The 25,451-nt window shown below is 52.0% G+C and overlaps 1 protein-coding gene across 1 annotated transcript; it reads left to right on the plus strand.

Moving 5' to 3' along the window:
* PCSK9 (proprotein convertase subtilisin/kexin type 9) lies at positions 1-25,451 on the plus strand. Its single transcript, XM_090048825.1, has 13 exons — positions 1-111; positions 199-612; positions 2,578-2,769; positions 6,698-6,821; positions 7,629-7,762; positions 10,136-10,277; positions 17,012-17,208; positions 17,744-17,927; positions 19,511-19,681; positions 20,080-20,228; positions 20,802-20,979; positions 22,149-22,330; positions 22,834-25,451. The coding sequence occupies exons 2-13, from the start codon at positions 451-453 to the stop codon at positions 23,029-23,031; spliced, it is 2,013 nt and encodes a 670-aa protein (XP_089904951.1). The 5' UTR covers positions 1-111; positions 199-450; the 3' UTR covers positions 23,032-25,451.

A 25,451-nucleotide genomic window follows, 5' to 3' on the forward strand; every position in this document is an offset into this window, starting at 1 on the left:
CCGCCCGCCGCGCTCCCCTCAGGCGCCGGGCCCCACTCCCCTCAGCCGCCCGCCGCGCTCCCCTCAGCGTCCGCCGCGCTCCCCTCAGGCGCCGGGCCCCACTCCCCTCAGGCGCCCTCCGCGCTCCCCTCAGCCGCCCGCCGCGCTCCCCTCACGCCCGCCGCGCTCCCCTCAGGCGCCGGACCCCACTCCCCTCAGGCGCCCTCCGCGCTCCCCTCAGGCGCCGGGCCCCGCTCCCCTCACGCCCGCCGCGCTCCCCTCAGGCGCCCTCCGCGCTCCCCTCAGGCACCGGCCGCGCTCCCCTCAGCCGCCCGCCGCGCTCCCCTCAGGCGCCGGGCCCCGCTCCCCTCACGCCCGCCGCGCTCCCCTCAGGCGCCGGCCGCTCTCCCCTCAGGAGCCGGCCCCGCTCCCCTCAGGCGCCCGCCGCGCTCCCCTCAGGCAGCGCGGGGCATGGGCTGGCGCCGCGCCGTGCTCCTGCTGCTGGCGCTGGGCAGCGCGCCGGCCCCGGCGCACGGGGATGGGGACGAGCTGGCGTTGTCCTTTCCCTCTGAGGAGGGAGACAGCACGGAGCCCGGGAGGCAGAGCGCCGCCGCCTTCCGCCGCTGCACCAAGGTGGGTACAAGCTTGGCGGTCCGCAGGGGGCAGGTCTGTGGTTTCACACTCTGGGCCCCCCTCGGAAAATGCCAGCTCAGACCTTTCCCTCCTTTTGTAACCCTGGGAAAATACTAAAGCAATTCTTCTGTTGCAGAGAGCTCTGCAGGACCCGGGTTTTAACTCCCTGGGCTCCTCGCCCAGGTCTCTGGCTGTACCTCGTGTCATGCTTGCACACCTAGCGGTGCTAACATTGCCTCGGCACCCTGCGGCCCTGGTGAGGCCATCTCGAGACACCCCAGTTGAGCACCACTCACTGGTCTAGGTGGACGCAGAGGACGGCGTGGCGGATCCTGACTTGGAAACCCCCTGGGAGCTGCTGATGGTGCTGAGACACCTCTGGGGGTTTTGGGCAGCTGCAGCTGGAAACTGAGATGGGTGCCTGCAACGCAGCTGCTGTGGTTGCTCTGGGTGTCCCCTCCCAAGTGTCTTGCGACGGCCCAGAGGGAGTCTGCAAGTCCCCAGTTAGATCCCCCAGCCCGAGAGCCGCCGTGAAGCCCGGCGTGGGAGGGCGCGCTGGTGGGGCGAGGCACATCCGGGGCGGGCCTGGCCTGTGGCCCTCACTGGCTGCAGCTCTGATAGGCGAGTGCAGACTTCAACTTGTTCCCCGCTCAAGCTGTAGGACAGATCCTGGTATTCCTGGAAGCAGGATTTGGGTCCTGGCTGTCCAGCCCTCCAGAGCCTCAGTGCATGGTAGGAGGGGGCAGGAGTTTTTGGAAGGAGGGTGAGACTCCTTTCTCTGACAGCTTGGGAGGATCCGGCATCTGGCAGGTGAGTCTTGGAGCTGATGGGCATGAGGACTGTGGCAGGAGGGCTGCTGGCTTGCCCCGTGATGGGGAGGTTTCTCTGCTTGGCTGGCCAGGACTAGGTGGGTCCCTCCCCAGCTCAAGCCTTCTGCCTGCTGCTGTCTTGCCTCTTCCGCTGTGCCTCCCTCAGCGATGATTTGTAACTCCACACGGCTTCTGGCAGGGGTGAGATGTTGCCCAGGCAGAGGGCAGCTGCTGTGAGGGTGTCTATCCCTGAAGCTGAGAGAGAAGCGGAGCTAGCTCCTGTTGAGCTCTGCTGGGCAGTGGGATGTACCGCTCCCAGTGACTTCGGGGGGGACTGCCGCAGCTCGGTGCTTCCACATGGGGGTAGCAGGTGCAGGGCAGTCACCCCGTTACCAGCTCCGGTGATTCAGGACTGGAAGGGTCTTGAAATCCCGGCTTCTTGTGATTGTGCGAGACTCCCTAGTGATTTCCAAGTCAACTTCTAGCCCTCGTGCCTGTGATGGAGGGGGAGAGGTGGCAAATGTAAAAGAGGGAAGCAAATGAAAAGTATTCCAAAGGCCGTTTTAAAAGCTTTTACAATGTTTAAGTTGTTTTCATGACTTCAGTGGCTTGAACTATGATGTGCGAAGCCTTGAGTGGGCCAGTCAGCTCCTTCCCGATTATGTTCAGTTTGTGCCACAAAGCAAACGCTGCTGAGCTGATTAAAGCAGCAGCTCCGGTCCACAACTAGCTTCCAGCGGAGGACTGTGGCTGCACGCCTACGTTACGGAAATGGGGGACTCCTCCCTAGCTTGCTTCTGCGGCCGTTGGCTGAGGGCAAGTGAGACTCGGGGGTATGCGAACCCCAAGCCCCTGGGCTTGGGTCTGCTCGTAGGATGCCCGCTGATGGATTTGGAAGTATCTGAAGCCCCAGGCTGAGAAGTCTGGGGTGGAGGATACTTGCCAGTTGCAGTGCTACGTATGGTGTTTGAATGATTAAATGTTGCTCGGTCAAAAGGATTCAGAACTGATCTGGCTAATTTGACCTGGAACATGAAACATTTTCCAAAAAAAAAAAAAAGCAGCTGTAGTCCACAGCGCTGCAGCCTGGATTAGAAAGGGAAGCTTTACTTTTACTTGCATTTGCACACAACTACTTCTGCTTGTTTAAACCCAGGATGCCTGGAGAATTCCAGGGCACTACATAGTGGTACTGAAGGAGGAAACCCATAAGTCCCAGACAGGGAGAACTGTCCAGAAGCTGCAGGCCAGAGCAGCGAAGCATGGCCATCTCACCAAAATCCTGCACATCTTTCAGGAGCTCTTCCAGGGCTTTGTCGTTAAGATGAGCAGTGACATGCTGGATATGGTAAGGTGATGTTGCACACCCGGGTTTTCTACCTGTGAGGGTTTTGTTTCCTGCTGTTGCTGTTCAGAGGCATTGGGTGCAGGGCAGGCATGGAGAAGAGGGCTTTTTTTTCCAGCAGGTACAGGTTGAGGCAGAAAATCCTCAGGCTTCAAGGCAGGCGATTAGGAAGACAGTCACAGGACGTGGCCCAGAGAATCTCAGTCTGCTTCTACAGAGACTGAATATGTCTGGAGTTGGGAGAGGAAGGATTAAAATAACAATCTCCCCATCCACTTGTTTGCAAAGTTTATCAACCCTCATGCTTCAGGGCACTAATTAATCCCTGCCAGATGGAGATTAGGGAGAAACTTTCCCTGTGGGTGGGTTATTTCATAACTGGCCACACAAGGGTTTTTGTATCTTCTGCTGAAGCATCTGGTCCTAGCCACCATCAGAAAGAGGCAATGACCTAGGGTGTGATCCAGGCAGCAAATCCTGCCTCTTTTGATTAATTTGCCAGCATTGGTTTTGTGTGCTCGGGCTCTGATGCTTTGTGCAGCATCCTGCTGATGCCTGAAGCATGGAGGAGAGGCTGGAACTGTAGAAAGAATAAAGAATTCAGATCAGGACTCCAAAGTGATGCAGATCTGAAGGGAAAGAGTGTGTTTTCTTTGATATCTTTCCACCCGCCCACAAGGCTGGATGCAAACTTGTTGCTGCTGGTTGTATGTCTTAAGAGCACGTGGGAGTGATTTGCACTTAAGCTGATGCAATGCACTGCCACTTTGCAAAGGAAGATCTTTGAGAAGAACATACTTTTGCCACAAGAGATACAGGTTAGTTGCTGTTCAGCTTTGTGGTTTCACTTAACTGGCCTGTTTTAGACTCACTGGGCCATGTGAAAGTCCCATGTCTTTGCAGGATTGGGACAAGCATTTTATGGTTGCAGCCACAGACATCGGCAGATACTCAGCCTGTTGGCTGCTCTCCGTCTCCCCAAAGCCATGCACAGATGCACTGTCAGGGTTGTGTCCACAGGACAGTGTGTTGAGATCAAGTCCTGAGCTCTCCCGGGGAAGCTTTCCCACTCCTCTATTGTCCACCGCATTAACTGAACCTCATGGTGCCTATCCCACGCTGGGGGGGAACTGAGACACAGGCGTTTGTCTTTTCAAGCGATGTAAACCACTGCAATGGAACTGGGAACAGAACACGAATCTCCTAGTACCCCTGGGCACATCTACACATGCATTTGATCTGGGATCAGTTTACTCATGAGTAAACCACTCGTGAGTAAATGCTCCCAGGCAGGCGTCTACACACGTAGGGAAGCAGGAGCAGATTTGTGGATAATGGCAGCAAACTATTCCCACTTCCTGGGGCCCCAGCTGGGACATTACCATCCGGGTTTCCGGTTTCCCACTGAAAAATGGAGTAAAACACGGATTTCTCCCTTAACTGGAGGAAAATGTGGGTTTTGCAGTTTTGCAATGAGCTCTCTGCAGGCTGTCAGAGTTGCAGTCTGCAGGGGGCTGCAAGGGAGTGGGAGGAGGGCAGTCAGGCAGGGGATGCCATGGGCATGAATATGCCCGTGGCAGCCTGGAGAGCAGCTCCTTCAGGTAATGGGAGTGGATTGAGACTCCCATAGGGAGGGAGGGAGTTGGGTAGGGCTGGGGCTGCGAGTTCTGCACTGCCCTGGCGACATGTCCTTTGTATGTGGGGCAGCAGCAGAGGTGGCGGCACTGGGTTGTGCCTCATGGTGCTGCCATGCATGCGGGGGTGCATCATCAGGGCAGCATGGAGCTTGCAGCAGCAAGCAGCTTTCCTGTGTGGCTCCATTCTGCCATGCAGCGCCAGGTCACATTTGCCAGGCTGTGGAGGCCCTGGAGGAGGACAATAGGGTGGGAGCCTGAGCCTGCAGCGGGCAGCCTGCACCCGCCCCACACACAGATCTGGGGGGCGTGGGTTCCCCCTGCTTCCCAGGAGTGTACGCAGTGGCGGGGAGCCGGCGTGAGCACAGAGCTGGGTGGGGAACAGGCTGGGGAGCTTGTTCCCCGCTCAGCTTAGCAAGCATGGAGCTGAGTGCTGAACAAGCTGGGGAGCTTTTTCCCAATCAGCTCCATAAGTGTGGGGCTGGGTGGGGAACAGGATGAGGAACAAGTTCCCCAGCCTCCACCAGCAGGGAGCTCCCAGCACCAGCTCTGCACCAGGGGGCCAGCACTGGGAGTCCCTTATCTCCCAGCCTGAGCTCTGCGGTCACGGGGCTTGGACTGGGAGACCCTTACCTCCTAGCAGCACTCTGTGGTCATGGGGCCAGTGCTGGGAGATCCTGGCTCTGGGAAATAAGGTGCTCTCAGCCTCCTACTCCCCAGTTGTGATGGCAGAATGAGGGGCTTGGAGCTCCCTGCTGCTGGGGCAGGGGGACATAGTCCCCTCCCTGGCTCCAGTGGCAGCTGGCAGGGAGCAGTCTTCCACCCACAAGTGGACGACTGACTGGGAGCAGATTTGCTCCTGATCAGGTGTCTATATGAGCGCTACGGCTCCATTACTAAACAAAAATAAATTTGCTACTTGCATTTTCAGGTAGCAGATTTACTTGCGATTAGTGAGGTTTACCGTGTAGTAAGCATATGCACATGTAGACACACAGGCTTACTTTGCAGTAAACTGCGTTACTGTGCAGTTAAGTGTCTTGTAGACGTGCCCCCTGTGTCTTAACCACAAGTCCATCCTCCAAGGGACTCTCTTGCCCTTCAAGAGCAGGTAGCACTGGTGAGCTGTGAATGGAGATGCATCCAGCACTGCTTATGGGAAGGCAACCTCATCCTGGTTGGTACCTGTTCTTGGCATGGCTAGAAGAGCGGGGAGTGGGGGAAAGCTGCAGGATCAATCCCTGGCTTATCCATGTCCACCACAAGGCAGTGGAAGACCCTGACCCCTTCTCATGTATGTTTAACCTGTAGGTGTACATGTGCTTGGAGCTCCTCAGTGGCTCTGGGAAATATGTCCTGGTGTTGGGGAAGATCAACCAGTCAGGAATAGGCAAACTGTTATGAGCACTGCCAAGCTTTTCCTGGATTATCATTAGGGATATAAAATAAATAAAAAGGTCTGAGCGAGAGACCACAGGCAGCTTTGTGGCTACTGTGTGGTCCAGGATCAGGTTTTTGTCTCTCTTGCAAGGTTTCTGTGGCTCAGATATAGGAAGGATTTAAACAGCCCTGGGTTTTGTGTCTAACCAACACCTCCTTTTGGGATCAGGCTGTGGTCTTCCCCAGCACAGCTCCTGTGACAGCCATGGGCCCACACCAGGTCATACCTATGGAGAACTGGGTCCCTAACAGGCAGCTGTGTCTGGGACTGATTTCATGTTTCACCCCTCCTTGGGCATAACATCTTATCATTTGGGGCCTCACTCAGCTCCTCCTCACTAAGCACTCCCAGCTGCATTCATTTTCTCTGGCACAGGATTAGGCCCCAAGGTGCACATCCTGAAAGGCTTTTTAGTAATTCTTGTAGTGGCCAGACACTGGCAGCCCTCGTCCCCCTGTGTTAACCTGTGGCAGGTTAAGCGCTTTGCCTTGTAGTTGTGCGACCATGTCGATAGTGTGGTTTTACGACTGGGTTAGAGAAGAACTTGCGTGGGCTGGTCTGGACAGAGATGATCCTGCCTCCAGCAGGGGGTCGGACCAGATGTGATCTCTGGAGGTCCCTTCCAGCCCTACTTTTCTGTGATTTCAAGTGCTCAATGCCCACCGATCAAAGAGTAGTGGCATCAATGTGCATTAGGCACCTAGCTACCTTTGAGGATCTGGAAGTAAATCACCTCTCTGGCAGGCGTGGGCTTTGCTTGCCCACAGGGACGAGGCTGCTACACAAAGTGACTGCCATTCTCCCCTGTCTGGCTCAGACAATGCGCGTGTCTCTCCGTGACGCTTCTTTTGTGCAGGCGCTGAGACTGCCGCACGTTGATTACATTGAGGAGGACTCCTACGTGTTTGCTCAGAGTGTCCCCTGGAACCTGGACAGGATCATCCTGGCACAGCACAAGGCTGATGAATACGACCCTCCCAGTAAGGGCTACATCCCCGGTGTGAATTGGCTATAAAGGGGTGTTATATTCATGGGGTGTCCGCTGATTTTTGGGGCAGGGTTGAGTCATCCAAGTGCTTGTGGGGAAGATAGAAAATCTGCCCAGAGGTCGAAGTGCAGAAGGAGGGAGGGAGACTATGGCCCCCACCCTGCCCTGGAGGCACTTGCTCTTCCACCTGAGTTTTGCAGGTTTGGCAGGTCTTGAGGGAATGTAGCTGGCCAGGGACAGGCCAGGCAGCTCTCTGTGCCATCCTGCCTGTGCCTAGGATTAAATTGGCCCTGGGCAGGGCTGGTTGGCATGGTCTGGAGTGCAGCTCAAAGTCCACCGTGTTTTCTCCAGCAGCTCAGAAGCTTCTTCCTTGCTCCACTGGGAAGGGGAAGCTCAGGATAGAAGTCACAGGCCTGCTTCTCCAAGACCCCTTGCTTAAAGAGTTCCTTTGGGAATCACTGGAAACTCAGTGCATAGGGAGTTTGCAGCTTCAGGCTCTGTCTTGGCACCGGATGAGTTGAGTGTGCAGCACTGTTTTGTCTGAAAAACTTGAATTTGCCTGAAAGAAATAGTAAACATTTTTATTGATTTAAATTTAAGCACTTAAGAATTTAAATGAGAAAAAAAAAGGTCACTGGCCCAAAAGACTGATTTCAGGCAGGTGGATTTGGCTGTCAGCACTGGTGTAGAAGAGAGCAGTGCCTGGAGTATCTGTGACAGCGCTGGGCTGATGCGAGCTCTCCAGGCTGTAGTCCTGCTCCCTGGGCACTGGCAGCACCATGTTATGTGTCTCTGGCAGATAAAGGAGACCTGGTCGAGGTTTACCTGCTGGATACCGGTATCCAGAGCAATCATCGGGAGATCGAGGGCAGAGCATTTGTGACCGACTTCGAGAACGTCCCGGAGGAGGATGGCACACGCTTTCACAGGCAGGCGAGTAAGACGGCAGCCTGCGCCTGGAGCGTCGAGCCCGGAGGGCTGCTCGAAAATGCTCCACCCAACCTGTTTTTGAGTGGATTTTGGTGTGTTTGACCGGGCAGCATTTTTCACAAGGAAGATCTGCATTGTGGGGAAGAGCTGTAGCTCAGTTGCTTCATGCCTTTGTTCTCTTCTGAGGGCCACGTTCTCACATTGGCCTTCATCCCCCACCCCCCACCATCACAAGACACCAGCTGCCCTGTCCAAGATGGTGCATCATGAGAGATGTAGTCTGAACAGGGAGCCTAGCCTGGTGAGGAGAAAGAGAGAGAGGGGCACCTGCACTACAGTTTCCATGAAGCTTTACAGCAGGATTTCCCTATCAAAGCCTTTGGGCTTTCAGGCATATTTTGAGTTATGGCTGAATACCTGTTTTCAGCAGTGGGCAGGGGTGACCCATTTCTGCCAGGCCCTAGTCATAGCATCAGGGAGGCTCATGGAGTGACTCTCTATGTCAGTGTTTCTCAACTTTTTAAGTAGCAAGTACCCCCTCACTTCTGAAAATGTTAATAAGTACCCCAACATGCAATTTTCCAGGGAATTTTATATTTGCAAACTAATGTGTGCCGTACATTGGGAGAACGGCTGCGTATATAAGGCCGTGATATGACAGATGTCTGATCTGGTGTGGGTAGGGTTGCCACCTTTTGTACCGGGGTGCACAACTCAAGTATGTACCTGGGCTAGAGGTGATGTTGGCCAAAGCTAGGAGAGCTGAACACCAATTTATTACTAAGGAATTTAATTTTTTTAATTGCACCAAATTTTTTGCCATAGTTTTGAGAGGAAAAGAAGGCAAGAGAGTGTTGGATACCCACGTACCCCCTGCCTGTGTCTCATGTACCCCCAGGGGTACACATAGCACAGGTTGAGAAACTATGCTCTATGCCCCTGTCTGCACCAGGTCGTCCTGCTGTGTTCAGTCCAGGCCCCCACACAGCTCAGCTCTCCAAGCCTCACCTCCAAGTAGTGCTGGCATGGAGAGAACCTGTCACATTCAACGCCTTTGACAGAGCTTGTACAACCCACTTTGACTTACCCTCACACCAGGGGCGTTCAGTTCACTTGGAGCCTGCTGCAACCCTTGACAGAAGCTGGGGAACTGTCCATTTTAACCCTCAGTGAGAAGTCTTGTGTGGAAGCAGCTTCTTGGCCTTTGTGATATGCCCCAAAAACTTCTGGAGCATGCTGCATCGGGCTGCTGGATCACTTGAGTTTTACGGTCAACCTCGGCCACTGACTTGCTGTATCGTCTTGGGCAAGTCCTTTAACATCGCTGTACCTCAGTTTGCATCGCTGTTTCAGAGAAGTAATACCTACTTTACAAGGTGCCTCAAGGCATGTGATGAGTGAGGGAACTAGGGTTTGTATAGAGATTTGATCCATCACTGTATTACTTCAGCATTATGGCATGAACCCAGTGGTGAATCAGACCAATCAGATGAACAACAGCTGTTCAGTTGCACTTATCATCCTGGTGCTTGGGATCCTCCCCTTAGAGGGGATTCTTGGGCGGCCTTTTTGAAGGGACAGGATCCCTCATGGGGAATAAAACAAACCTGCAGTGAGTAGAAGGGCCCAACTGCAAGAGTCTGCTCACACCTTGCCCTGTTACTGCCTCTCTTTGGTATGACTGCCTGCGGCCAGCGTAGCACATCCATGGGGTAGCCACGGTGGAGAAGACCTGCATCTCGGCTTTGCCAGAGGTGGGAAGAGGGGCACCCAGATGGCTGGCTGTTCGGATAACAGGGGCATCCAGAGTTTTAATCACTAAAGCAGACAAAGAGCTCTGGATGGGATAAAGCCTCATGCTTCATGGTTTAAGCCTCTAAGACGGATTAGGCTCAGACCCTTGTGGGGAAGCAGCTTCTCTTAGCTCTGCTTAGTGGGGTTTTCTTGCACTTCCCGAGAAGCAGCTGGCACCAGTCACTGTTGGAGGCCTGGGCTGTGCGGCTGCCCCAGCGGGCAGCTCATCTGTTAGGTAGCAGATGATTTTTCCCCCTGTGGCAGCTGAGTCAGCTTTAGGCCTTCACTGAATTCAGACCCCACAAGTGGTATGTTGCTGCTGCCCCACTGAAACATCGTAGCCTAGATGGGGTGTGCTGGAATAAAAATAGTGCTTGAATAAACAGAGCCTGAAAATAACAGGCTGGATCTTGCCTGTGGGGATGCCCCCAAGTAACTGGCTATTGCACTCAGCAGAAGCGTTGCACCAGCAATGATACCTGTCGGTGAGGGTGTTGCAGGAGTGGGCCCTGTGTGTGTCTGTGCAGGTGATGGCTTGAGAAGGCCTCTGCTTCCCCAACTGACTTCCTCTCTTTCTGGCAGGCCAACAAGTGTGAGAGCCATGGAACCCACATGGCCGGCGTGGTGAGTGGGCGGGACGCCGGCGTGGCCACGGGGGCCAGCGTTCGCAGCCTGCGGGTGCTGAACTGCCAAGGCAAGGGCACTGTCAGCGGGATCCTCATAGGTGAGTGATGACCCTCACCCCAATTTGTGGGTTGCTGGGACTGGTTGTGACCTCAGTCAGCACCTTCTAAATTAGTCCCTTTGCACTTAGATGCGATCTGCTCAGTGCCAGGGGCTGGGGCGCTGCCTGCTCCCCAGAGAGCACGGGCTTCCCATGCTGGCAGGGAGAAGCTGGGTTGGGGATACATAGGCTGACCATATGGGACAATGCGAAATCCAGGACACTACTCCCCTCCCTTTAAGTTAGCAGTGCTGCTGCAATTAGAGGGGGGTGGGTGGCCTGGTGCAGATCTGGTATTACTGTTCAGGCAGCTAAGGGGGTCAGTGGCCTGTTAATGACCCATTGTTCTGTACTTCACAGATATTCACAATCATTTCCGCTTTTTAATGGTCATTCCATTTATTCAGCTAACCTACTTTAGAGCAATTTTGCTGACTGCTAGGACTTCCTGTTTCACAGCTCATGCTGCTCTGCCTCCCTGCTCAGTGTCTGGGATGCTAATTTTAATTTTCACCTGCCAGCTGGGACTGGCCTCCACAATTTGGGACTATCCCAGCCAAACTGGGTATGGTCACCCAGGTGGGGATACATAGATTCATAGAAGTTAGTGTTGGATGGGACCTCAGTAGGTCATCGAGTCCGACCCCCTGCCATGGGCAGGAAAGAGTGCTGGGGTCAGACGATCCCAGCTAGGTGCTTGTCCAGTCTCCTCTTGAAGACCCCCAGGGTAGGGGAGAGCACCACCTCCCTTGGGAGCCCATTCCAGATTCTGGCAACCCTTACTGTGAAGAAGTTGTTTCTAATGTCCAACCTAAACCTGCCTGCCGTCAATCTGTGGCCATTGTTCCTGGTTATTTCAGGGAGTGTCCTAGTAAATAGAGCATCTCCCATTCCTTGCTGCCCTCCCCTTATGAATTCATAGGCAGCTGCAAGATCACCTCTCAGCCTTCTCTTGCAAAGGCTGAAGAGATCCAGGTCCCTCAGTCTCTCCTGGTAGGACCTTGCCTGCAGGCCTCTGACCATATGAGTGGCCTCCTCTGAGCCCTCTCAAGGTTCTCTGCATCCCTCTTGAAGTGCGGCACCCAAAACTGGATGCAGTACTGCAACTGCGGCCTGACCAGTGCCGCATAGAGGGGAAGCATCACCTCCCCAGACCTGTTCATTATGCATCTGCTAATACATGATAAAGTGCGGTTAGCTTTGTTGCTCACTTCATCACATTGATGACTGCGATAAACTATGACACTGAGATCCCTTTCTGCTGCTGAGAAGGTCGTCCCCCTGCCTGTAAGTGTGGTGGTGGTTCTTTTTGCCCAGGTGCAGCACTTTGCACTTGTCTTTGTTGAACTGCATCCTATTTCGTTTGGTCCATTTTTCCAACCTGTCCAGGTCCGCCTGGATCCGTTCCCTGCCCTCTGGTGTGTTAACTTTGCCCCACACTTTGGTGTCATCTGCAAACTTGGACAGGGTGCTCTCCATGCCCTCGTCCAAGTCACTGATGAAGACATTGAATAGCACCGGTCCAAGGACCGAGCCTTGCGGGACTGCACTGCCCACATCTTTCCAGGTCGATATCGACCCATGTACCACCACTCTCTGAGGGCGACCCCTAAGCCAATTTGCCACCCACCTGACTGTGTGATCATCTACATCACAGCTGGTCAGTTTATTTATGAGAACAGAATGAGATACCCTATCGAAAGCCTTCTTAAAGTCTAGGTAGATGACATCTACCTCGACTCCTGCGTCTAAGCATTTTGTGACCTGGTCATAAAAAGAAACAAAGTTAGTCAGGTAGGATCTACCTGCAATCGGTACCTGCTGATTTCCTTTCAGCATCATTTCCCCTGCTCGGCTCCCACAAATATGATCCTTAATGATTTCTTCCAGTGTTTTCCCAAGGATAAAGGTGAGACTAACTGGCCTATAGTTTTCTGGTTCCTCCCTCCTCCTCTTCTTGAAAATAGGGACCACAGTCCTTTTCCAGTCCTATGGGACCTGACCAGAGCACCATGAGTGCTCGAACAGCCATGCCAATGGCTCTGCTATGACACTGGCCAATTTCTTCAGCACCCTTGGGTGGAGCTCATCCAGCCCCTCCAAGTGCCCCGTCACTAGTTGGTGGCCTGGTATCCCTCCTGTGTCTATCTATGTTCTAGTTGGGAGATTTGTCTTGGACTGTGTCTAGGAGTACAAATGCATAGAACTCATTGAAGAGCTTGGCTTTCATAGTTTCATAGTTTCATAGTTGTTAGGGTCGGAAGGGACCTGAGCAGATCATCAAGTCTGACCCCCTGCCATGGCAGGAAAGAGTACTGGGGTCAAGTGACCCCAGCAAGGTGTTCATCCAGCCTCCTCTTAAAGACCCCCAGGGTAGAAGCCAGCACCACTTTGCTTGGAAGTTGGTTCCAGCTCCTAGCCACGCTGACCATGAAGTCGCGCCTCCTGATGTCTTGTCTGAATCTGCCCTCTGCCAGCTTGTGACTGTTATTTCTAGTCACTCCTGGCAGTGCTTGGGGGAACAGGGACTCCCCCAGTGCCTGCTGGTCCCCTCTGATTAGTTTGTAACAGGCCACTAGATCCCCCCTCGGCCTTCTCTTGTGGAGGCTGAACAGGTTCAGGGCCCGTAGCCTCTCCTCGTAGGGCCTGCCCTGCTGCCCCCTCATCAGGCGAGTGGCCTCCTCTGGACACTTTCCATGTTGTCCACATCCCTCCTGAAGTGCGGTGCCCAGAATTGGATGCAGTAGTCCAGCTGTGGCCTAACCAGTGCCACATAGAGGGGGAGGATCACCTCCTTGGACCTGCTCGAGATGCATCTGTGGATGCATGACAAGGTATGGTTGGCCTTCCTGACTGCATCCCCACACTGCCAGCCCACGTTCATCTTGGCATCAGTGATGACTCCAAGATCTTTTTCTGCCTCTGCACTGTCAAGAAGGGAGTTCCCCAGCCTGTAGGTATGCTGCTGGTTCTTTCTCCCCAGGTGCAGCACCTTGCACTTGTCAGTGTTGAATCCCATCCTATTTTCGTCCACCCACCCCTATAACCTGTCTAGGTCTGACTGCAGCCTACTCCTCCCTTCTAGCGTGCCCACATCCCTCTACATCTTTGTCGTCAGCAAATTTGAAAAGGGTGCTTTTTACCCCTTCGTCCAAGTCGCTGGTGAAGATGTTGAACAGTGTGGGCCTGAGGACCAAGCCCTGGGGGACCCCACTGCCCACATCCCTCCAGGACGAAAATGACCCGTCCACCACCACTCTGTGGGTGCAGCCCTCCAGCCAGTTGGCGACACATTTGACTGTAGGTGTCGACACCACAGCCCCCCAGTTTCTTAATGAGAACGGGGGGAGAGACAGTGTTGAAGGCCTTCTGAAAGTCCAGGAAGACTATGTCCACTGCTATATCTGCGTCTAATGATTTGGTGACCTGGTCATAGAAGGCCACCAGGTTGGTCTGACAGGACCTGCCTCTGATGAACCCATGTTGGTTGCCCCTAGGCATAATCTCCCCTGCTGGCCCCTTGTGGACATGTGTCAGAATAATTCTCTCAAAAAGCTTACCCAGGATTGAGGTAAGACTAACTGGCTATAGTTCTCTGGGTCCTCCTTCCTCCTTTTTTTGAAGATGGAAACCATGTTGGCCCTCTTCCAGTCCTCTGGCACCACACCAGAGCACCATGAGTGCTTGTACAGCCATGCCAGGGGTCCCGCAATGACTTCAGCCAATTCCCTTGGCACTCGGGGGTGGAGATCGTCCAGACCAGCTGATTTGAATACATCCAGTCCCTCCAGATGTTCCCTGACTAGATCCTCACTAACCCTTGCCCTAGGTGCGCCTCCCCTGGAGCGTAAGGGGGGCCCAGACAGGGGGTGGCTGGTCCAGTCCCTGCTGAGGAAAATGGAGGCAAAGAAATTGTTAAATTGGTTAGCTTTGTCATCAGGTGTGATGACCAGATTTACTAGCGTGTTTTGCAGGGGCCCCACGTTACCCAGTACCTTCTTTTTGCCCCCTATGTATTTAAAAAAGGACTTCTTGTTGTCCTTGATCTGGGAAGCTAGTCCCAGTCCCATCTCCACCTTGGCCTTCCTGACTGCCCCCCTGCATCCCAAGCAACTGGAGTATAGTCATCCCTGGTGGTGGCCCCTCCTTTCCATTGGGTGTGTGCCTCCCTTTTAGCTAGGAGACGTTCCCAGATGCTTTTGGTGAGCCATGGGGGCTTGTGTGCCCTCCTGCTCCCTTTGGTCTGCGTTGGGATTATCTCCCTTTGGGCTTGGAGGATCGTCTCCTTAAGGAGCGACCACTCTTCTTGGACACCTGGCTTCCCTCCCCTCCGGGACCTCAGTGCTTCCGCAACTATTCTCCTTAGCTTATTGAAGTTTGCCCTCCTGAAATCTAGGGCTGCTGCCTTGCTGCAGGCCTTTGCCACCTTGCGCTGGATGGTGAATCCCAGCAGGCGATGATGGCTGTTGCCCGGGTGGTCGAGCACCCGCAGCCCCCGCACCATGTATTTGCCCGTGGTCAGCACCAGGTCCAACAAGGTGTCTCCCCCAGTGGGGCTGTGCACCTCCTGCATTTGGAGGTCCTGCATTTGGGCTAGGAACCTATGTGAGCGGTCAGACCTGGCTGACTGCTCTTCCCAGCAGATGTCTGAAAGTTCAGGTCCCCCATGATGACCACGTCCTTTGACCTAACTACCTCCGTGAGCTGACTTAAGAATTCCTGGTCTAGCTCCTCCCCTCGGTTGGGTGGTCTGCGGTAGACCCCCACCGTTAAGTCTCTTTCCCCTCGACTGCTTAGTATCCTAACCCAGAGCACTTCCATGTACCCCTTCTCTGACTCTTTGCTAACTGATGAGGATGTGTATTCCTCCTTAATGTAGAGCACCACGTCCCCTGTCCTGTCCCTCCTGTACAGCCTATAGCCCTTAACATTCACCGCCCAGTCATGCATTGGGTCCCACCACGTTTAAGTGAGCTCCACTATGTCCGGGTTGGTGTCAGCTAGCAGGAGGGTAAGTTCCTCCTGCTTCTTTCCCATACTACGAGCATTTGTGTAGAGGCATTTGGGGCCTCCTGTGGATGTGTGTACTGGCCCCCTAGTCTCAGCATTGCCCGGGCCTCTGTTACTTACCTGCGTATATGTTCCGCTCGTCGGTCTAGGCTGGGCTGTACTTGTGGGTGTTGCTTGGATTGGCAGTCCAAGGCCTTGTCCCCCCTCTGTCACCAATTGCCCTAGTCTGATGCTACCCTGCACTTTCCTTTTGCTCCCTATATGACTGAAGAAGGACTTTTTGTTGTCCTTAATTTTTGTTGCCAGCCTGAGTTCTAATCCTGCTTTGGCCTTTCTAACTGATTCCCTGCAAGTGCGAGCCAGGGAGGTATACTCCTTCTTGGTAGCTTGTTACAAATTATGCTCTTAAAGCTGTCTGCAGTTCTCTCTAAGCTGGGGCAATGATCACACAGAGCAAGTATCCAAAGCCAAATACAGAATCTTTACTCGCTCGAGCGAGGTGCCTCTGCAGAGAGGGACCCCGCCTACTAGTTATAATACTTTTTAACACTTTCTAAGTGCGTAAGCGTTAGTTCGTGATTAGCTCGTGCTCGTAAAAATACCTAATCATCTATTAGCTAAATTACTATGCTATCCAATCAAGCAGTACTGTAAGCGTGAACACCGAAGTTTAACTCTCGTGACTACATGCCTCATATATTTTGTCTCAAGATGTTTCTTTATCTAACAAAAACAAATCATGCCCGACTTTCAAGGTTCCCCTGTTGACGAGATTCCCCTGTTGACTGGATTCAGCTAGGTTCATATCTTATCAGTAACTCTTACACAGTACCCCTCTTCTCTCCTAGCTGTCTCGTAAGTGCTGTGTCTGCTTTTATGAAATGGAGGCGAAAGGATAAAGAAATGGCCTCACTTTTAGCATTACAAAGCCTTGCTTTTAGCCTACAAGATTCATATACAACAAGCTACCCCCCGTTTCCACAGCCTGTATACCTCTTCCTTTGTTCTTAGGCTTCCTTGGACCTCCCTGTTCAGCCAAGAGGGCTTCTTGGCCCCTTTGCCCCTTTTATGCACAATGGGATTGTCTCCTTCTGTGCCCGTAGGATCGGAATGACCACCCTTCCTGGACCCCCATTTCGCCAGTGCTCTTGAGCTTTGACGCCTCACTAACTAATCTCCTGAGTACGCTGAAGTTAGCCTTTCTGAAGTCTAGCACTTCAGCCCTGCTGGTTAGTTTACTCACCCTTGGCCGGATAGTGAGTTCAATCACGAGGTGGTCACTATCCCCTAGGTTACCTTGTACCCACAGATTCCGCACCAGGTCATCCCGAAGTAGCTAACACCATCCACTGTAGCTAACACCAGGACTACACAGGTAGCGTCGGAGGGCTGGGAGGGAGCCTGGCCTCAGTGAGTTGTCTGTCCCTCTTTGGATTTGCTTGGATTTCTGGTTTAAATCATCCGTCTGCCGGGAGGAGACCCCTGGCTGCCTGTTCCAACCTCCCTGCAGCCGACACACCTGCTGGCGCTTCCAAGGAAAACATCCCCTGGAGCAACTGCATTTCTTTCCATGCAATTCATCATTACGGATGTTTGCATGAAAAGGAGGCTTGTTGCCCCTCTCCGAAGAGAGGGAAGAGGAGTTGAATCTGGTCCCCAAGAAGCGAGTGAGTCACTGGCGTGATGTTTTTCTGCTCTCAGTGTAATTCCTGTTCAATTGCCAGGCCTGGAGTTTATCAAGACCACCCTGGAGGCCCAGCCTTACACGCCATTGGTTGTGCTGCTCCCCTTCGCTGGAGGCTACAGCCACATTTTGAATGCGGCCTGCCGGCTGATGGTGCGCACGGGGGTGGTGATTATTGCTGCAGCCGGTAACTACAAGGAGGATGCCTGTCTGTACTCACCAGCATCAGAACCAGAGGTAGGGAGCAGGGGACGGCCTCTCTTGGGCTGAGCAAGATGCTGCCAGTTAGGGGCAGAATCCTCATCTCTCGACATGGTTTTGCTGCGTGACCTTGTCCGGTGACATCGCCGCTCTGTGCCTCGGGTCTCCAGCTTTTGGGGTTAAAAGTGCCGGGTTGGGGAGGGATTGCAGGCATGCCCCCCTGCCTCAGCCCAGGACAGGGTCAGGCAGAGCCACGGTCCTGCTCTGTCTTCATTCTTCTCTTTGACTCCCTGAATGGGGTGGCAGGAGGTGGGGAAAGAGGGGAGCATTTCTCTCTTTATAGGAGCACAGTATTATTAATCTCAGGGGTATTGTGAATGGCCAGGAAATCTCATCACTTTTAGAGGCCTCTTCCCAAACCAGGAGGCCCCGCTATGCTATTGAACTTGAAAGGGTCTCCCTACACCCACTGCCTCTCGCAGGTCCATCATTGCTCATGAAATGACCTGCTCGCGCCATTTAACACCTGGCCACTGCTGACAGTCCAGGTCACAACTGTTGTAACATACAGGTTATCACCGTTGGAGCAACAGACTACCAGGACCAGCCTGTTTCCATGGGGACCATGGGCACAAACTTTGGCCGCTGCGTGGATATGTTTGCTCCAGGAGATGATATCATTGGGGCCTCCAGTGACTGCAGCACCTGCTTCACCTCGCAGAGTGGGACGTCCCAGGCAGCTGCGCATGTTGCAGGTGAACGGTTTTAAAGGCTTGAATGCCAAAGGGGAGGAAGGGTGCCACCATGCTCATAATAAGCTGTATATCGACTGGCAGTGGGCACGTTGGCGGGGGCAGAGACCTTTCTTTTGCTACGGCTGCATGCAGAGCCTCTGTGTAGCAGGGCCCTGCTCTCAGACAGGGCTTATGGGCACGTGGAGCCACGTTTGATCCCTGCTGGGGAACGCCAGTAAAGAGGAGGCTGTAATCAGGGGATTCTTTACCGAGGCTGCTGGAAGGTGACCAGGAGTGAAGGTGGGGCCTGTGAGAGAAACAGGCCTTATCCTCCAGCAGGGATAAGTGTAGGACATGACCACAAGGAACTAAGCTGCTAGATGTTACAGCATCTGATGCATATTAGTGAGCAGTGGCTTCAGGGTAGCTTTGGACCAGAGCCTCCCCCTCCGATGGCTGCGTAGCCCAGATGCTGCAACCAGCACATGGAGGAGTTGTCTCCTAACATCACATTTTTTGTCAGGGATTAACAAGCAGCTTCATGCAAATACACGATTGCCCTGATTCAGCCACGAGGCATGACGGGGTGTATGTCATAGTCTAATAAAGACATGCCTTGTGGGTTCCTGGGCCCAAGGCGGAGTGTGGCTCACTGTAAGCGTGTTTCCTCCTTAGACTGTAAATAATGCACCCTTAGGGGTCCTTGTGTGAGGCCAGGATCCCCAGGGTACGAATGTGCAGGGAAAGAGAAGATGCTGACAGTGACAAAAGTATGCTTTCAGCCAGGCAGCAGGTTACCTTGGAGGAAAATCATCCCAGAGGGCAAAACTTTTCAGGCTGTATCATTAGCATTGTCAATAGGAACCTGTAGGGGAGGGAATCACTTTTAAAACCAAAGCTGAGGAGAGATGCTTTTGAAAAGCAGCTTCTTCTTTCTGTCTTAATTGGCGTGTGCAATGGAAAGACTGCATTCACCGGCCTGCATGGCTGGAACGATGGAATGATACCTGCCATGGGATGGTGTCCAGTTCATCGCACTTACCCCTGAGCCATGTGATTTCCTGGGATTGCGACTGGCTCAGCAATGTGGATAGGTCTCTGATAAGGAGCATGCAAAGGATAACTCATACTGCAGCTGCATGGGTTGGCATGCAATTCTAAAGGAAAAGGCAATCAGGACTCGTAGTAGGGATGATATCGTTTATTAGACCAACAAGATTTTTGCAAAAAAATCTCTTTAATTGGAAGCTTTCGGGCACAAAAACTTGCAATTCTTCTAGAGGAAGCATCTACAAAACTCTTTCTTCTCCTCTCCTGTGCTACCCAGTGGGCTAATGGGACTGAAGCACCTAACCAGCTAACTACCCATGAGGCTCTGGGCTGTTGTCTTTGGACAAATTATGAAATTCTGAGCTGATCCAAACGCAGTGCAAACAGCGCTGCAGTGAAGATGTGGAACGTGTGAATGCTGCAATGGTGGCACACAAATGCAGTTTGCATCGGGGACTTTCACCCTGATCAAAAGCAAGTGGGATATTACTTCCTTACGTCTGGGTCTGTGGCTTACTATTCTGTTTGTAGCTGAGCACTCGTTTCCTTCCTAGGCATCGCAGCCATGATCCTGAACACCAACTCGGCGCTGACGATCTCGGAGCTGAGGCAAAGGTTAATACGCTTCTCTACCAAAAAGGTTATCAATGAGGCCTGGTTCCCTGAAGACCAGAGACTGATCACACCCAACAGAGTGGCAGCACTGCCGGCCAGATTGGGAGCAGGTAAGTCACTTGTGTACCCGAGGGCAGCTACGCATCAAAAGATGTTCCCAGTGGTAATGCTGCCTTCATAATAACATGGAGATGTGCATGATTGAAATGGCACCTAGCTGGGCTGGGTGTGTGCAACTCTCCTTCCAGTTAGCGACTTGGAAGCTGTGGTGTTGCTGTCTCTATATGGGATTTTGTTGAGAGAGCAGAGGATCTTACTCTCCTTTGCAACTCCTTGGCCATCGTCCATGAGCACTGTTTGGAGAGGAAATAGATAGTCACATTGCCAGGTTACTTTGGCTCAAGAACAAATGTGGCATCTGCAGCATTAGTCTTGCTTGGGATCATACAGCCCGGACTCAAGTGTGGTCTTGCTGTGCTGCACTGACGCCCAAAACATCCCTTTTCAGATGAGCTGTTGTACTGCCGCTCTGTGTGGTCTGCCAGGTCAGAGTCAACTCACTCCGCGACAGCAGTCGCCCACTGCACTGGGAACGAGGAGATGCTCAGCTGCTCCAGCTTCTCGCAGAATGGCAGGAGGCGAGGAGAACACATAGAGGTGATTTGCTGGCAGCCTGTTGTACTGCTTCATTTGTGGAGTTATATCCATTTATGCTGCCAAACTTTCCCTTGGCTCAGCAGATATTTTGGCTCAGCCAGGGCTGTGGGATCTAACCCTTAGAAAAGAGCCTTTGTTGGGAGCAATCCTTGAAAGGCCCTTGAAGCTCCACTGAATGATAGCTAGAATTGGATAGCCTGTGCTCCTATTTGTCGGCTGCTTCATGTCTCCCACCTCCCAACAGCTGTGGAGGTGATGATATGAGACAGGCTGGGGAAATCCTGTGTGGTGTTAGCCTATGCTGTTAAATGGGTAAAGACAAAGGACTTCTCTTGATCAACCCAGTGACTCGAGGCTTTGCCTCGGGCAAGTCATTGTCTCCCGTACCTGGGCTGGATTGACCATTGGCCTCCTAGTCAATTCACTTTTAAAGGAAAGGTGGTCTCATGAGCCAGGCCAGGTCCAAAAGGTACCTTCAGAGATTTTTATCCATCTTACACCTGACTCTCATGTACAGCGTGGTGCATTTCCTGGCTCTGAGTTGTCTTTACACCTGTGTTTTCTGAATTGCAGGACCATGGAGGCAGGCAGGAATGTGTGGCTCACAACGCATTTGGCGGCAGTGGTGTCTATGCCATCGCTCGGTGTTGCATTTGGCCTAAAGCACACTGCCAGATTCATGCCAGCTCCCAAGCCATGGAGGGGGCATTGACCTCAGCTGTAGGCTGCTCCAAGAACCACATTTTGACAGGTACTGTAGAGAGTATCTTGTTGATACTTGAGGGGGCAGGTATTTGATCTCTCCTCATTCCCTGCTGGATGAGACTGCCCACACCTAATTGCCAGGGACATGCCAGGTTTCATGGTACTCTAGGCAGTCAGAGAATTAAACTTTGAAGGATTGAAGCTAACTTGATACAATTCACCAAATGCCCATTCTGCCTATTGGTTATCTGCTTCTACAGTAAGAGTAAGCCAGTCAGACTTGGGAGGCTCAATTTGATATCCACTGGGAGCATCTACGTGTACTGATTTCAGGCACTTTAGCCTGATTTAAGGTGCATTAAGGGTGTGTGTCTACATGCACATGCCTTTAATGCACCTTAATAAAGGCAGTTTTAGGTTGTTCATGCCTAAATTTGATACTTGCCAAAGCAGGCATCAAATTTAGGCATGAATAGCTAAAGTGCATTAACATGTGCAGACGTATTAAGGTGCATTAATGCTGTGTATGGACTGACTTGGGACTGACTTTACTCCTGCATCAGTCTGCACACATGGCGTTAATGCGCTTTAATGCATGCATGTGTAGACATGAGCCTAAATTGCCTTAATGTGCATTAAGATAATGTGCATTAAATTTAGGCATGCCTAATGCATGTGTAGACATATCCATTAAGTCCTTGAGGATTCTTAGGTCTTATTTGTACATGGAGCTGGCTGGTTTGATCACTCATGACCTAAGCAGCCAACTGATGTGTTCCTAATGCTTTCAACTGTGCAGTCAGGCTGCTAATCTTTCACACAGGCTCCCCACTAGCACGCTAACAGGTTTGGTGACTCAAAAAAGTTGTCACTGCAGGTTTGCAAAACACAGAATCGGTTAGCACCAAATCATCAACTATCCCATGTGTAGGTGGTGTGTAAAAACAATGGGTGGCTTTTTACACTCCTGAGACATTTGCCTATCCAGCACCATTCCTGCACTTGTTCAACTGACAACTTCTGCTTTGGTGGGACCCCGCTAGGGTCTGTATCAGGATTGAGGTGTACTGGCGAAGCTCTTTTGGAGATGCCTCCCCAGCCTCATCTTGTGCTCTTCTTCTAGTGTTTTCAAGGGCAGCAGATGGTCCTAGCACTTAATTACTCCTGAGAGCAGGCTCTTCTTGTTCATTTAGGAGCATTCTGTATTATTGGCAGGTTGTAGCTCCCATTCTCCATCTGGAGAGTTTAGTGACAACGTCAGACCTATTCTACAGACAGAAAATGGGCACAACCACTGCGTAGGTAGAAGTGACCTGGTCTCACATGCGTCCTGCTGCCATGCCCCCAGCATCGAATGCAAGGTGAAGGAACATTCTCCTACGGACTTCACAGAACAGGTGAGGAGTAGCCAGTCACTGCAGATATTGGCAGCATCCTTTCTGCTAAGCTCGTGTGTTGAAATGATTATCTAAAGTCTGTGGATCTTCCAGAACAGAGGGTCTTCCAGTGCAGCTGCTTTACACTTCCTCACACCAGCTGTTTGCCATAAGTGGAGTTGCACCTCTTTGTACTTGTGTTGAACTAGCTCAGTTCCCCATGCAGGTGGGATGATTTGGCAGGGTGGTTTAAGGTGTCTCCCTATGGTTCAGGTAGGAGAGCCAAAGCCTTGATTTGGGCTCATGTCAGGGGCTCTCTCGAGCCGACCTAGCTGTAAATAGGTGGATTCTTGGTAATTTGGGGAATGCAGAGAAGCTAGATGTGATGTCAGCCCCCTGGCTTGCCTTTTACATGCTGTTGGTTACAGAGATTGGCTTGCTTTTACCCATACGCCACCTGGGCTCAGGATATTCCTTGGATTTTTGTTGTGCCTTTGAAGAGTGATCTGATCCCTCTCTCTCAGGTGATGGTGTCCTGTGATGACAACTGGACTCTGACAGGATGCAACGCTTACTCCTGGGGTCCTGGCACCCTGGGTGCCTATGCTGTTGATGACACTTGTGTAGTGAGGAATGCCCAGGGTGGTAAAGGGGCATCAGCTATCGCTATCTGCTGCAGAAAGAGAGAGCTGGAGGACAAGCACAGTGCCAGCATCCAGTGATGGCGCCGTCCAGGGCCACGGGGCACCTCTGCTGAGCGGAAACTGATGTTACTCCAAAAAAAAAAAAAAAAAAAAAAAAGCATTCCAAAAGGGTTGGAGCTGATATGTCTCTACTCTTATTGTAGAGGCAGATCCGTTTTCCCCGCCTCCCCCAAATTTGGTCACTGCTGACAGTGACACAGTAATTCGTGCAGGTGGGAGTCCTAACACACCTACACTTCAAGTGCAGCTGTGCTAGGATATCCCCAGCTCCCAGGGCCAAGGGGCTAACTTTCCTTCTACAGGATCTTCTGCCCCACTGCATGTAAAGTAAATGTTAGCTGGGCATCATTTTGGTGTGGGGAGAACTCCTATCATGCAACAGTTGCGAGATTTATTGTTCCTTTTTTCCCCCCCCTTAAAAATGCCAAGAAACGAGGTTATGAAACTGGGCAGTCAGACGGTGGGAAGGTGACTTGTGTCCTTGTGTGGATCTGGAAGATGGTGCACTGACTGCACGTTTTAGGTTAAGGAGATCAAACAACTTCTTGTTCATTTTGGAGACAGTCTCCAAAATTCCCAGCAATCTGCATATTTGTGTCACCATCTCCCAACTCATGATACTCTTCCCTCCCACTACCACCCTGCATGTGGCTGAGGCACAGAACAGAGGCTTTAAAAGCTTCAGGGCTGGCCAGTTTCTGGTATAGGAATAGATTCGTCTTAGAAGGCTGCCTCTCTACCTGCCTTTGGTCATAGGACATGGGGCGGGGTATAGACGCTGCCACTGAGGCAGGTCTGGCTGGCAGGAGCACCCATGGGCAGCTTAGCAAAGCTATGCTGGCATTAGCTCTGGTACTGTGGTGCCCAGACACAAATCCAAACCACTGTAGCCCTTTGGACTGCAAGTTCTGTGCTGATCCTCCAGGAGGTGCCGCACAAGTGTGCAATTTGTTAGTGGCAGGGGTTTAATTTCTTGTTGGGTCTACTCCAGCGCCTTTCATTCTCAAGTGCCTTACAAACCCAGCATTGCACTAGGTACTGGAGTGCCAGCCCAGCAGGGCAGAGCAAGGCATGCCCTCCCCCTTTAAGACTGCTTTTAAGGATGAGAGAGCAGTGCAACCTGTGCGCATGGTCTGTCAAGGGGGCATTTTGCCTTTTAGTGGACAGCTCACCTGGAGGCAGCGAGGCCAGAGTTGCCTTTGTTCTTCCAGGGGGCTCACTGAGTTTTTGCCATGGCAGGAGAGTGGCCTGCAGTCTCCTGCTTTCCCATTTCAGTTTCTTACCTCCACAATGGCTTCAGGTGCCCTCCAATAGACCAGGCCATTGCCATGTAGAGATCACTTGTTGAATGGGGTTCATCTAAGCAGTTCCAGGGATTTGCCTTTGGAGGGGAGTTTTTGTCTTACTGAAATAGCCAAGCTTCATCCCCCTCTCCCAGCCCCTACCCTGAGACATTAGCACCCTCCCCACACTGAGACTCACCCCGGGAGATCCTCCACTTGATTCTCTGTGCACCCTGCCTGCCCAACTGAAACCAGGCACTTCCTTTCTGCAGGCTATGTAGGGGGATCAATACCACAGCAATAAGCGTAGTGTTCATTCATAGAGCAGTCTCGAGAAGTTAATCCACACACTCTGCAGTTCAAACAGCCCATGACAGAAAAGAGCTGTCCTGATCTGAGTCCCAGAAGAGCCTACCGTCCTCTCTCACAATACATTGAGATTCCTTACTGAAATTTTACAACTGCTGCGCATTGTGGGGCATGTTCACACTGTCACAATGTCTGGGAAGAACCTGAATCTTTTCAAGCCGATGCACTGTTCTTGTAGCTTTTCTGTTTACTCATTTGATTCCTGCTGGACCATTCTACTAAACCACTAGCCAACTTCAAATTATGATTTTTGCAGTTTTTTTTGTATTAATCTCTTTGTGTGGGAGGTAGATCCCAGCTTATGCTTTATCAAGCTTGCAAGCTTCAGTTTAATGGCATGCTTACCGTTACAGTCACATATCTGCTGTCATTTGATTAGCATTTATTTTAGAGAAAAGTTGATAGCTTGTTTTGCTTTAGCTGCGCTTTCAGGTGTTTCAGAGGTACATAGATGTTTGAACTCGCATGTGCTGCATTCATTTTTTTTTTTTTTTTTTTAAAAGGTACAGGAAAAGCCTTCCTAGTACTGTCACATTTTTAGCATTTGTATCTTGAAACTATTTATTTGGGGTTTTATAAACAGCACATTTTATAATGGTGTCTTTTTAAAAATAAAGTCATACATCAATGCGTGTTGTTTGTATGTAAAGCAGCAGAGTAAAACACTGTCAAGTGTACCTGTGAGAAGACCAGGACCTAAAGGACTTGCATGGCAGTGGGCCAGTGGCACCACCAAGGCTGATGGATCTAAAAATTCGTTATTCTCTACCAGTCCATCTGCTTGTT

The sequence above is a fragment of the Crocodylus siamensis genome, chromosome 5 (assembly GCF_052110815.1).
Source record: "Crocodylus siamensis isolate JL-2025a chromosome 5, ASM5211081v1, whole genome shotgun sequence".
NCBI lineage: Eukaryota > Metazoa > Chordata > Crocodylia > Crocodylidae > Crocodylus > Crocodylus siamensis.